This window comes from Oncorhynchus gorbuscha, linkage group LG07 (genome assembly GCF_021184085.1).
Source record: "Oncorhynchus gorbuscha isolate QuinsamMale2020 ecotype Even-year linkage group LG07, OgorEven_v1.0, whole genome shotgun sequence".
NCBI classification, from domain to species: domain Eukaryota; kingdom Metazoa; phylum Chordata; class Actinopteri; order Salmoniformes; family Salmonidae; genus Oncorhynchus; species Oncorhynchus gorbuscha.
Window position 1 is genome coordinate 67,179,063 of NC_060179.1, and position 14,416 is coordinate 67,193,478.

Sequence of the window (14,416 nt, forward strand, 5' to 3'; positions counted from 1 at the left end):
GACAGAGATGCGCAGACAGAAAGAGATGCGCAGACAGAAAGAGATGCGCAGACAGAAAGAGATGCGCAGACAGAAAGAGATGCGCAGACAGAAAGAGATGCGCAGACAGAAAGAGATGCGCAGACAGAAAGAGATGCGCAGACAGAAAGAGATGCGCAGACAGAAAGATGCGCAGACAGAAAGAGATGCGCAGACAGACAGACAGAGATGCACAGACAGACAGACAGACAAGCATATACCCTGTTTCTCAAACTCCTGGTACAGGTTGAGGCTGGTGATGCTGGGTCCGGTGAAGATGATGCTGTTGCGGCCGGAGAGGTTCTGACACAGCTGTTTGGCCACCATACTGTGGAGCTGAGGCTTGATCTTCAGGGTGGCCAACCCATCAGGACCCTGGCCCTCCTTTAGATGCACATAGATCTAGAAGAGAGATACAGACAGTCAAAACCCACGATAATGTCATACACTGACATATCGAAATCAATACATAAATTACCTCAGGAATGATCTGTGTAGCAGCTATCATTCCAAGTGTTCCAAATAGCGACCTTGATATGGCTCCAACAATCTGAATCACTGGCCTGGCTTACCTCCATTAATTACAATTTACATGTAAATATTACTCTGATCAGACAAATTGATTGATACACTAGTTATCATCACACAATGTAATTTATAATTTACACTATGAACCCTGTTGTTTAGTAATAGATGAGACATTAACAGTCGTTGTCTTTCAAATTACAAATGAAAAATACATAATATATGAATTATTCTTCCCACCAACCGGGACGGGCGTGCATAACCATTAATTCTCATGCCTTCCTGGGTCTGTTTGAGGCTTGGGGCAGCAGTCATTTGGTTATACACCCACCAAGAGTATACACCCACCACTAAGTGGACTGGCACTTTATTTTCCAAGCAGTGACTGGGCATTGCACTAATGGAATCCCATTGATTCACTCTACAACTTTGTTTTCTCTCTTCTCCCTATGGCACATTTCTGCCATAAAAGAAGACAATTCAGAGCCAAAAGAAACCGATCGGCTTGTAAAAGCCTAACTCCTGGGAAACAACAACAGAACATTGGGTCTGGAGACTGATTGAGGCACTGGGATGGTCCCATATCAGTCATCCAGTCACACAGTTTGCCTGGATCTCTCAGCTGTCTGAGTGAGTGGGAAGGGCATGGTCTGATTGCACTAGTCCTGTCGTATTCTAGAGTCTAGACGAATGGCAGGCAGTCTTGTGCAATTCCCCGGTGAGGTTGCACAGGGCGTAATTGAAGGTGCACAGTCTGTCAAAGTTGGCAAAGCACTAGCTCCCGGATATAAGAGTATAAATCCAAGAGGTTACAGTACAGTCCCTCCCTTAATTTCTTTCTCCACTGCTCTCACCATCTCCCTTTGTCTCATTTACATAAACACACACTGTACCTGACAGATGAAGCCAGTGGATGTGCATTGGCGGACCCACAGACTGAATTTCCTCTTCCTCCTCTTCCTCAGCTCTCTCTCCGTACAGGTGGTGATGAACACCGGGTCCTCATCAATCAGAGGCTCATGGAGCACCTATGGAATAGTGGGAATATACAGTTCATATTCAAAGGCTTCCATTCAGCCAAGAGCAGGTATATAACCAGGGATGGCACCATGGCAGCAGTTTCTGACTGATTGTACTGTATAAGATGCACTACAGACTAAGGACTACAGACTAAGGCTAGGTAGCATCTTATCACAAAAATGTAGGATATCATAGTAGATGGAGGACCCAGGCATGCGTTGCCATAGTGATTTCCCAACGGGACCAAGGAGACATAACGAGGCACAGGTGGTGTTTGTTTAGCCCAGAGCAGAACAGGCAAACCAATACTGTATATATACTGTCTGCTACCTCTCTGTTAATTAACTCACATCTACCACTGGGGAGCCACACAGGCACACCGCCTGACTGAGAAGAAGTACCTAGAATATCTGCTCGGTCTGCAGGAGAGCCAGAACTCATGAGGGAGCAGGGATTTCAGACCTGCAACAGAAGTGAGTATGTGTATCAGATAGAGCACTGTAGGGAAGGTGTGATGGGGTTGTTCCAGGTTGATTTTCACCCCTATCGATTTGTTGTGATGATACAACAGAAAACACCTGGCTTCTTTACAGGGAGTCAAAGAAGTCTATCTTTTTTACCACGTTGACAAGAGGAGTTTGAGACAATTATTCAGTTGGAAACAAACAGAAACTGTGCATAGCTATCCACAGGTCTCCTGAAAATCCCAAAAAATGATTCACAAAAGGATTTCTAAAAGAATTCAGTTATTCCTGCACGGGTGAAGTCAGTGACAGGTGAACACATTCTGTTTAAATGCGTGTTGCCTGACTTTTCCCTGCTGCCTGGCTATAGACCTGTCCTTCATAACCTTCTACTAAGTGCTCTACTGGTAAATTACAACCATCTGTTATGCTCTATTGGTCTTTGGCCTGTGGGGGCTGGATGTCTATCAAACCCATTTCTCAACACCAATGACTTAATCTCAGTGGAAGCAATGATACAGATGAATTCTATCAGTCTTCTCTCTCTCTCTCTCTCTCTGTCTCTTGCTGCATTAGCTAAGATCAGTGGCAGTTTGACAACCATTACCTGAGGGAAATACAGTGTCTGAGAAGATAGCGATGGAAACAAAAAAAGGTACACCTATTTCCCAGACCTTCTTAATTTGCTAGATCTCTAAACAGAGTTGCTTGTGTTGTCTACGTTAATGAGTGAGAGAAAAAGAAATGTACAGCTAGCTAAGCAGAATTGTTAATGCCACAAAGCTCAGCAATTTTAATTTATCTTCCAAAGAACCCTGCTATGCCAGAGATGCACCGGAAGGCACTATCCTCTTTGACATGCACCGTTCCTTCCGTCTTAAAGTAGAAACTTCGCTTATAAAGGCTTTTGTTATGCTTATTAAACAGATGTAGGATCTTCATTTGATCACCCTTTTTGCAGGAGAACTTTCCTGCAGTGCAGGAAATGTAAAACGTATAGTGTGAGGTTTAAAAAGACTTCTGAAGTTTGTCATTTCCACTTTTTGTCCCCCCACCTTACAAAAAATGTAACAACCCCTACAAAAATGTCCATTAATTATAATCCACATACTAAATAACATTTCCTGTTGCTGCAGGATTCATTTTCTGCTGTAGCAAACTGGCTCAAATTAAGATCCTACTGTAAATCTGTAAAAGGCAGAAGCTGAAGAAGGTAGGCTTCACAGACAGAAAAAAAACAGTACATGGAACATTTTGGGTAGGCAATTTTTCTTCACCACAGCCAGGGAAAATGCATTCATTTTTCAGACAGGACATCCACCACTAGTCTGTGCTGATCAGAGTCCCTGGCAAAGGTAGCCCAATCAGAGACATGTTAGCAGCACATCCCACTGTGGAGCTATGGAGGGTATGTTTTACGTCATACCTTCACAGCTACTGGACTAGATGGTACTGGGCAGTAAGTGAAGATAATAAGAAAATGAATGTCTGGGTGAAAGTATTTGCATTGGCAAATGATAAAAGGTTTTGTACAGTGCCTGTTGGATTGATTGAACACACACACAGAGAGAGAGAGAAAAAACAAGAAAACCAGAGAGAGAGAGAGAGAGAGAAACACCCTTATCTGAGCTGAGATACTGAGACTGTCATCAGTGCTGTGTCCAGACTCCAGCCTTGGAGCCCTGACCTCTAGGACAGAGGCTGTGGTGTGAAGGTGCATTCCCAATTCCTCAGCTCTGACTGTGGGAGTCTGCCTCATTTCCATTTAAACTCCTGGGAGTGAAGCAGAGCAGAGGGGAAGGGAAATGCCCTCTCAGAACTCCTCTCCTGTCAGCTTCGGGAGGTAGCAGTGCCCTGCTTTGATCCGCCAAGTCTGACAGGGAATTTACATGCAACGCGCAATGCCTAATCACCAGGGAGCACGCTGAGGAAAACTCTGTCAGCCTCCTGTACACTGTGTATATAGCAGAGAATACACTACTTCTTGACTGACACATTGGGCGCATCCTAGAGTTATTCTCAGATACAAGTGTTGGGGCCGGGACGATACCAGTATCACGATACTTGTTAGAATCGTGGCAAGGAAACAAAACACAAAGCAGATTTTACTTCTTTAGGAAAACAGCCCTAATGTTGGAAACAAACATCATTATGTTGTCATCCAGAGTTACATTTATTTATTTTCCAAGCTATAGCATATTTTACATACAGCGGGTTTTTAACCTTTCTGGTGCAGGCGTTCTGCAAGTGACCCACCTCGACAACATCCGGTGAAATTGCTGAGCGTGAAATTCAAATTACAGAAATATAAATATTTAACATTCATGAAAATACAAGTGTCACACATCAAAATCAATTTGAACCTCTTGTTAATCCAGCCTCTGTCTCAGATTTCGAAAAGGCTTTATGGCGAAAGCACACCATGCGATTATCCGAGGCCAGTGTTCTGCATACAAAAGCATGAAAAACATTTTTCAACCAGGCAGGTGCGCCACGAAAGTCAGAAATAGCGATATAATAAAAGCCTTACCTTTGAAGATCTTCTTCTGTTGGCACTCCAAAAGATCCCAGTTACATCACAAATGGTCCTTTTGTTCGATAAAGTCCTTCTTGATAACCCCAAAAACTCAGTTTAGCTGGCGTGCTTCATTAAATAATCCACAGGTTTCACTCCTTCAAAATGCATACAAAATTAATCCCAAACGTTACCAATTAACTTCTCCAAACAACGTTTATAATCTAACCTCAGTTACCCTAATACGTAAACAAAATTATAAAATTTAAGACGGAGAATCGTTAGTCTTTACCAGAGATAAACAACAAAAAAACGCACTCATCCACGCGCATGAAAACACTACAGCCATAATGGGAGCCACTTAAAAAAGAATTGGGGGGATGGTTTGTCCTCTGGGTTTCGACCGGTCATATCAGTTCTGTTATACTCTCAGACATTATTTTCACAGTTTTAGAAACTTGAGTGTTTTTTAAAATCCAAATCTACAAATTATATGCATATCCTAGCTGACAGGCAGTTTACTTTGGGCACGCTTTTCATCCGGATGTCAAAATACAGCCCCCTACCCAAGAGGTTAAAGAGCGAATGAATGCACTGATTCAACCTGTTTCTCATTGAGAAAAACTAAATATCAGTCTTGGTAATGTGGTTCGATGTGGCAGTTATTGACGTTTGTCTCCCATGGGATACCATAGGAACAAAGCCAGTATTACTTCCACAAAATACTCAGAATGAATCTAAGATACTTGTGTATATAGAGTGTATGGACACCGCTTCAAATTAGTGGATTGGGCTATTTCAGCCACACCTGTTGCGGACAGGTGTATACAATGGAGCACACAGCCATGCAATCGCCATAGACAAACATTGTCAGTAGAATGGCCTTACTGAAGAGCTTACTGACTTTCAACGTGGCACTGTCATAGGATGGTTTGTCAAATTTAAAATTTCTGCCCTGCTAGAGCTGCCTCGGTCAACTGTAAGTGCTGTTATTGTGAAGTGGAAACGTCTAGGAACAACAATGGCTCAGCCGCAAAGTGGAAGGCCACACAAGCTCACAGAACAGGACCGCAGAGTACTGAAGCGTAGAGCGTAAAAATAGTCTGTCCTTGGGTTGCAACACTCACTACCGAGTTCCAAACTGCCTCTGGAAGCAACGTCAGCACAAGAACTGTTCATCGAGAGCATCATGAAATGGGTTTGAATGGCTGAGCAGCTGCACACAAGCCTAAGATCACCATGCACAATGCCAAGCGTTGGCTGGAGTGGTGTAAAGCTCACCACCATTGGACTCTGGAGCAGTGGAAAATAATTTTCTGGAGTGATGAATCCCGCTTCACCATCTGCCAGTCCGACAGACAAATCTGGGTTTGGCAGATGCCAGGAGAATGCTACTTGCCCCAATGCGTAGTGCCAACTGTAATTTTTGGTGGAGGAGAAATAATGGTCTGGGGTTGTTTTTCATGGTTCGGGCTAGGCCCTTTAGTTCCAGTGAAGGGAAATCTTAACGTTACAGCATACAATGACATTCTAGACCATTCTGTGTTACCACAAAGTTGGAAGCAGTTTGGGGAAGGCCCTTTCCTGTTTCAGCATGACAATGCCCCATGCACAAAGCAAGGTCCATACAGAAATTGTTTGTCGAAATCGGTGTGGAAGAACTTGATTGGACAGAGCTCTGACCTAAATCCCATCGAACACCTTCGGGATGAATTAGAACGCCGACTTCAACTTCTAATCGCCCAACATCAGTGCCCAACCTCACTAATACTCATCGCGGAATGGAAGCGTTTTCTATCAGAGAAGTTGTTTATTGCTCTTAGTTGAGCTTTGAAAGGACCACAGAGTTTGGTCTGCTTTGTGTTTTAATTTTGGCATGGAAAAGAAATATTGCGATACTGGTATCATCACAGCCCTAACAAGTGTTATACAATTTATAAAATTTGATTGGGCATTTGCATTCCTTCTTATTTCTTTACTAAAATGTAATATTGGTTGTCATATTGGGAAAGTCAGTTGTACAACTGAATGCATTCAACTGAAATGTGTCTTCCGCATTTAACCCAACCCCTCAGAATCGGAGGTGCGGGGGCTACCATAATCGACATCCACGTCTTCGGCGCCCGGGGAACAGTGGGTTAATTGCCTTGCTCAGGGGCAGAACGACTGATTTGTTTTACCTTGTCAGCTCAGGGATTCAATCCAGATCCCTTTCGGTTACTGGCCCAACGCTCTAACCACTAGGCTACCTGCCACCCCGTGATTTATATTGGTTGTTATATGGGTTGTTATATGGGTTGTTAATTTGATTGTCATATTGGTTGTTATATTGGGATGTCTGTGTCAAAGCAGTAACTTAAAACTGAAGTAGAACAGAGGACAGGTATGAGAAATCCCTGCCATGGCCTGACACAGTGGCAATCACATGTAATTATTTCTGTAAGGTCAACAGAATTTCAACTTATCCTCCCAGCCCACTTCTTCCTCGCAGCCCACTTCTTCCTCGCAGCCCACTTCTTCCTCGCAGCCCACTTCTTCCTCCCAGCCCACTTCTTCCTCCCAGCCCACTTCTTCCTCCCAGCCCACTTCTTCCTCCCAGCCCACTTCTTCCTCCCAGCCCACTTCTTCCTCCCAGCCCACTTCTTCCTCCCAGCCCACTTCTTCCTCCCAGCCCACTTCTTCCTCCCAGCCCACTTCTTCCTCCCAGCCCACTTCTTCCTCCCAGCCCACTTCTTCCTCCCAGCCCACTTCTTCCTGGCACAGAAACACAGACAGGTTGTCCTCCTTTCAGAAAAGTTCACATTGGCAAGGTTCTGAAAGAGATGGTGGAATCTTCATGGGAGGTTGCAAATTGGCGCATGTCAATCAATTCAATAAATGCAGCAAGGATATTCAGTGTGCTTTGGTTTGTTTCTGAACTTAATCTCAACCAATCCCTCTTGATTAGACAACCCAAATACATGTTATTCAGCTGCTGCCAGATGTGAGATTAACATTTGAATAGAGTTTAATTAGACAGAAAACAAGTTTACTCTTCACAGAACACTGCTTTGGAAGCTGAATATTAACTGTGAGTCTGTTCTAAACTAGGACAAACATGGACACAATGTACTATTGTTCCAGGAATGTTTGTCCAAAAGACAACCTACCTATCTGAAGAACACTGTGTTGTATTTTGAGTCTGTTCTAAATGTACCCAGAGCTGGGTACACCAAGCTGTAATATCCTGTGTCTGTGTTGTAAATATTTACAGTGCAGGATACTGAACTGTAATATACAATAACTGATGCGTATTATCTAAAAGGTGATCTAAAAGGTGTTATGATCTAAAATGGTTAATTTAACTCTATGTAATGTAACTGTCATCTGCAGGTGTTGCAACCGGTTCAGGGAACAGAACTGAAAACTGGAAAATAACAAACCTTTTTCAAGGAACAGAATCAGAACCGGGAACGAAAGTGATTCATACAGTTCTGGAACAGAACCATTATTTTAAAAGCATGAGAACTGCTTAATAACATTATTTTATGTTCCAGGCCATTTTTTCTAGTTCCACAAAAAAACACCAACAAAACACCTATGCAAAGCCCTCACTCTGTCACTCAGAAAAATATTCCAGTGTCTGCCTGAATGCTGAAAATCTTTGCTAGTGTGTGTGCATATTTAGGCTACATGCCCCTCCCCTACTGTACTGACGTTACAAGTGTAATTCAGAAGATAGGGAGAGATTAATTAGCTTGAGAACAATGGATTCATTTTCAATGCTAGTTAAAGATAATATAGGCCTAGTTATCACATTTAACGTTGAATTTATTAACTACAAAAAGTAAGATGTGTTTTTAATTCTGGTGCCCCTCTGCACACACAAGCTATATAGGTAGCTAGCTCCAGCTATATAGCTAGCTAGCTCAAAGGACATTCAAAGTTCCTCCCTAGAAGCCGCTCCTCCTAGGTATAATTCTGTGGTCCTAATTCAGACAATGCATGTCATAACAAGATGCCCAGTGCCGCCTCCTCAACCCACTCTTGCACTCTCCCCACCCGCAACATTTCAGTCACATCTTGCGCCATAGGCTACACTTGTCTGCCCATCACACATGTAAACAACTATCTTGCCTCCTCTATCCACACTGCTTGGTGAAGTAAATGAATGAGCTAACTATAAAAAAATGGTGTATTTCACAGGCTAAAAAAGGAACTCTAAAAATCCTACCTTTCTTTGGTTCGACCGGTTCAGAACATTATTCTGCTGGTCGTAACAGTGTAACAGATCAAAAGAAATTGGGGAAAATAAATATTTTTGGCTCCAACCCCTAGTTATCTGTACTAAACGTGTCCAAAGCTAAACAGTTCACACAGCAGCCCAGCGCCATACCTGAGTCTGAGAGGGGCGGAATGTGCTGCAGCCGAACGACTGCTGCAGTGAGTCCAGGAAGGGCTGGATCTTGTAGAGGCCATGGCTGCTGTGGCTGGAGCGGAAGGCCACGATATGGAAGTACTTGAGGATCTTCTCGAAGCGCGCCTGGCTCATCTTGAGTGCAATGCTGCGATTGCTGAAGAAGCCGCTGCTCCAGATGCTGAGCACTGACTCACAGCGGTGAACGCTGGTGGAAGTCACGAAGCCCAGGAAGGCCTTCATCTCGGCCACCGTCACATTCCGCCAGCCCTCGTCGCTGCCGAAGCGCTCCTGGTACTTCTTGGCATACATGTTTGTCTGCGTCACCATGTTTTGGATGGTGTTGTCGGGCACAAAGAGCTGGAAGAAGTCCATGCAAGTGGCTGTGGCTGGCATTCTCTGGATAGGGCCTGGTGACAGAGAGAGAGACAGAGACACGGATGATGGAGCTGCATTCAAAGCATCACTCGCCCACTTCAAAACCTGCCTCAGATTGTTATTTTCATTTGACAGCATCAAATCACACATTACTTGTAAATTGAGTCTTACTTTTAAACGACTGATTTTAAAAATTAAATAAAGAAGTTAATTGTAGTACTTTGACAGTATGGAGCTCTTTTGTGCATAGTTATTTTGTACTCTAAAAAAGCTCAGTTTTTGTGATTTGGATTGTAGGTCACTGTCAACCCTATGGCTGCAATCAACTTCTATTCAACATGACAGTAACCATAATGTCATCGAAACAAGAATACCGCTTTTTTGGGCTTGAAGAATTGGTTCATTAATATAATATGTTACAACACTATCGTGGATGAAAACAGCCATTGTCTTGTCTCGAACATGTCAGATGAAACACAATTCATTCCTGCCTATGCAAGCCGACAGCTATAACCTTGTTTAGGTCAAGCCCACTCATCGATATTGACATACTAGTTTCCATGCATGTTAATCAAGTCAAGGCCAACTTGGTGACTGAAAATCTTACCTTCTCATTTAACTAAATTGGCAATGTGTAAGATTAAACACACCTTGGGTAAGGCGGTCCTCCCTTAAGACTGACTTAGTCTTCCAGACAGGGAACTCTAGCATTTAGAGCCAATTAATAGAGAATAGACAGGCGTGACTCCCTTTCAATTAAAAGCTGATGATCCATGAGGTGTAATAAAATTATCAGCTGTTATTCGTGTGAGAGAGAGTCAGACCTATTTTTCTTGGCAAACTTGTAGCAAGCACATTTACTGGAGTGAGAAAATGTCTCTAAACAGCCGTCTAAATTCAGGCCCAATTAACCATGTAAGGAAGACTGTTTGGGTTTGACCATTTCTAAAAAGCCATTTAGCTAAAAGGAAGATTCTCATGTCCTCTCTAATGTCTCTAAGAGATAAGGAAAATGTTGAGTCTTAAAAAGGAGCTAAATTAACTAGTTTCGTTTGCTGAATAAATACAGTAGATTTTTACATTACTGCTCTTGCACTGACTGTACAGGCCAGGTTGACCATGTTACAAGTTGTTACATTTAGGCACTTAGTCCTGTATAGTTTAACTATTGTAGCTCACCAATTCCTTAAACCCAGCCTGTGAGAGAGAGATACATCTAAGTAGGCTTCAGGCCAAAGGGTGTCTCACACTGCAGAAATTGTTTCAAAAACCACGAATGTAATCCAGTAGACTTTCAAACTTAATAGCAAAATACAGCATGACTGCCTTAGATGCAGGGATTTCCAAAGACAGATTCATACATGTTTCCACAAAAGCAATACAGTATAAACAAAAGTCATATCAAAAATACTATGCATAATAAATATTTTTTTATGGAATAGAATCGTTGTATTCCCTTGATTAAGAATTCCATCCCGAGAAGAGTTTTCCCACATTTTCAGCACACTACGATAAATGATTTCTATCCCACACCATGAACTGATAGCATAGGATTAAGGATTTTAAGAAGTCTTCTGCTACTGAAGACATCAGTAAGAGGAGCCTCAAAAGGATTCACTAACCACTGCATATACTACTCTCCCATAATCCTGCCTTTATAGCTCATATTTAAACTAGGATGTAAGGTCTTCTGTCAGGCAACAAACAACCACATGGGAGAGTTCCACATAAACATATAATGGTACATATTCTGTAAGAGATACATTTTTATTAGGATTGATTAATCATTCAGATTGAAAAGATGACGGTGTTGGCTGTGTTTACCACAAAAGTAATCCACCTGGCACACACTGGTTGAAGCAACACTGTTTCCACATCCTTTCAACGAAATTACGTTGAACCAACGTGGAATAGAAGTTGAATTGACATCTGTGCCAAGTGGGAAGACACTGATTCTACAGCTACAGTAATGTACACACTAAATGCAGGGGGTTGGTATTCAGATTATGTAGGTTTTGAAATCAAACGTCAGTCTTTCTGGCACAGAAACAGACTTGCACCTTTTTGACATGAATAGGTCTGAAATGACTGAAAATACTGCGGTACAGTGTTTATAATAGGAACATATTGTAGATAACGTATATGACATTCAATAAAGTGAAATGGAGCTGGATTGATTCTAAAGCCTTTCTATCAGAAATATTTGACATAATATATTGTTATACATTATACTGTAATAAAATATACTGTTGTCCTAATGTGCATACGCATCACCGCAGCGATTTTACTAGGATAATGATGTAAACCAATAGGATGACATTTCAGACCCATGGACATACTTACTAAGTACTCCCTATCCCTGTTATACCTGTGATTTTCATAATGGACTAAATATCAATCATACCGACTCAATCTCTCATTTTTGCCTATGAAAACTGCATGTTGTGCAGACATTTTTTAAAGGTTTTATTTATGTATGTAGGAGTAATGTTCCCATATTTACTCTGTCAGCAGAGTCAAACCCACATCACAAGCTCCACATGAACATGTTGTGTCTAGTGGGACCTTGCACTGGACATCCTTGTCCTCAGTGAGCACACGCTTACCACATCCAAACCTTATGTCGAGTGAACCTTACCACAGAACCACCTCATGTTCATCTTTCCTGGCCCCACCAGCCCTGTGTCCTGCCTATTTGCTCATCTACTAATGGGTTTGATGCAGACAAGCTTTTACTGCTCATTCGATACACCTGCCAGCACTACCATTTGTGTCAAAAGTCTCAAATAACTTATAGGAAAATACCTAGTCCATTGCACAAATGAACGCAATCAACCGAAATGTGTCGTCCTCATTTAACCCAACCCCTCTGAATTAGAGAGGTGCGGGGAGCTGCCTTAATTGATGTCCATGTCATCGGTGCCTGGGGAGTAGGTGTTGTTGGGGGGTTAACTGCCTTGCTCAAGGGCAGAACGGCAGAATGTTCCACCTTGCCAGCTTGAGGATTCGAACCAGCGACCTTTTGGTTACTGGCCCAATGCTATTGGTGGTGAGTGTGAGAAAACAAACGAGGCTCTAGTGGAGAATGCGACAGCCACACATACTGTAGTGTAGACTATAAAGTACAAAGACTTCTGTATGCTGAAGTGATTCCCAAAGCAATGCCTTGTACCTGAAATGCATTGGCGAACACTACCACCTGTCACTGCCTGTGTTGATGCCCATACCAAAGCCTACAGGCAGATGGCATGATTTTCTCTCACGTGGTGACAGTGGCACAATGCACCCCCAGACCACCATTTATCGAGAGGGGGGCATTTATTTGCAAGTCACATTTGGTCTCAGTGACAGTGCTTTCAAACAGAGTAATGATGAAGGCAGGAACCTCAACCTACACTTGTTGTGTGATACATCCATAATGCTATTTTTTACTTCTATATGACTGATAATCATCTGCAATGCAATACAGTACATCGACAATTTTACAGGACATTTGTAAGGATAAGAATATTACATATTTGGTTAGGTTGTTGCTGGTACTAGTATGGTTTACCCCTTTAACCATGACATGCAACTGCTCAGTATTCCTTTACAATGGCAGCTGGTCCAAAATATGCATTGGCATACTACAATGCCTTAGTTGGCAAATACATGTGGCCGAACTGGCAAAGATGTTGCACAATGTTATTTGTGTCTGGAGAGGAGTGAAAAGAGAGCAGAGAGAGAGAGAGCGAGAGAGCTAGAGCAAGAAAGAGAGCCAGAGAGTGCTCAAACATGTGTTCTGTGCCAATATTGTCTTTAATTCACTTAGGCTCCTCTGCAACATGTCCTCTATGCCCATTTCCATTTCCTGAGCTACACACTGTTAACTCATTGTCCGGTGTCTCCACCACATTCCCAGACTGACACTTCACTGTTTCTAAGATTCTGACCAATCATATAAGCCACAATTCTCCAAGAAATTCATACATATTGTGTCATGATCCTTAATTAAAGGAAACTTTGCCTTTTTTTCTCTCTCACTCTCTGGGCCTGCTGTTCAATCAGGACCTACAATCATAGGCTACTCATTAGATGGACACGCACGCTCACGAGATAGAGAAACACACACACACACACGATGGAGATAATGACCTTAACCTATTAATTCAAGCCAGGCTTTATTCTTGAAATTACATACCATATGTGTCATTGTAGGGGGCCACCGTGATATCTTGCAGTGTGTCGCTCCATCCATCCTCCTCTGCTTGAGTCTTTGAGATAGACCCGGGTGGACCTCCGTTTAGACAATTCCCAGTCTCACCTGCCCTTTGATCATCCCCGGCCTCCAAGCAACAGTTATCCGAATTCGAGTCACCCGAAGTGCTGTAAAAGGGATTGTCGCTACTGTCATCTCCCGATTCCCCAAAAACATCATCTGAAATCTGCAAGCTCTCGTAGCGTGAGCGGGCCGCCTCCAGCGCCTTCATTCCACATTCCGCCATCGCTCGTCGATGCACTTGGTAGCTTACCACACAATATTCGGCATGCAACTATACTGGGAAAAACCCGTGCCACACACACCTACCCACGGGAGATGACAGTCCACTCCCCACTGTGCGCGTTTGATAATTATGCTAGGCCTACTGCAGACTTGACTTGTGATGTGATAACTTCGGCTCTCCCCTTTCTTCAAAGCATCGACCGGAGGGGAGCTGTCCTCATCAAGGCTACTGAAGTTCCCCTCCGCGCTGCGCACAGAGACCGAAATAATCAATATGTATCACTCTCTGCGCATCCTGGTTGGGCCAGCAATTTCGTTGGTGGCTCATACTGTGTAGAGACCTCACAGAATACGCGGTATCTACATGTCAGCTGACCTGGTTGCTCTCCTGTACTGGCCAATAGCGTTGTTATCTCACTGTAACGTCAAATCTTACGGTATTAAAGCAGAATTGTGTTCTGATGCGGTTAGAACCTGCATATACCCCATAACTTGATTTTTGCTTATGATATGAATATAAAATACATGTATGATTATCCAATGACATTGCAATAAAAGGAACTATTTAAAGTCATTTTTGAAAATGTTGAATGATATCCTGTGAAAAGAAGAGCAAC

The 14,416-nt window shown here is 42.8% G+C and overlaps 1 protein-coding gene across 1 annotated transcript in view; it reads right to left on the reverse strand.

Moving 5' to 3' along the window:
• Positions 1 to 14,132, reverse strand: part of LOC124040262 (piggyBac transposable element-derived protein 5-like) — a 41,245-nt gene extending 27,113 nt beyond the window's left edge. The window contains exons 1-4 of the mRNA XM_046357267.1: positions 13,497 to 14,132; positions 8,918 to 9,348; positions 1,437 to 1,571; positions 240 to 420 (exon numbers count right to left, since the gene is read on the reverse strand). Coding sequence (XP_046213223.1) covers positions 240 to 420; positions 1,437 to 1,571; positions 8,918 to 9,348; positions 13,497 to 13,800 — 1,051 coding nt within the window. The 5' untranslated portion in view covers positions 13,801 to 14,132. The remainder of the gene's footprint in view (positions 1 to 239; positions 421 to 1,436; positions 1,572 to 8,917; positions 9,349 to 13,496) is intronic.
• Positions 14,133 to 14,416: the final 284 nt, after the last annotated feature.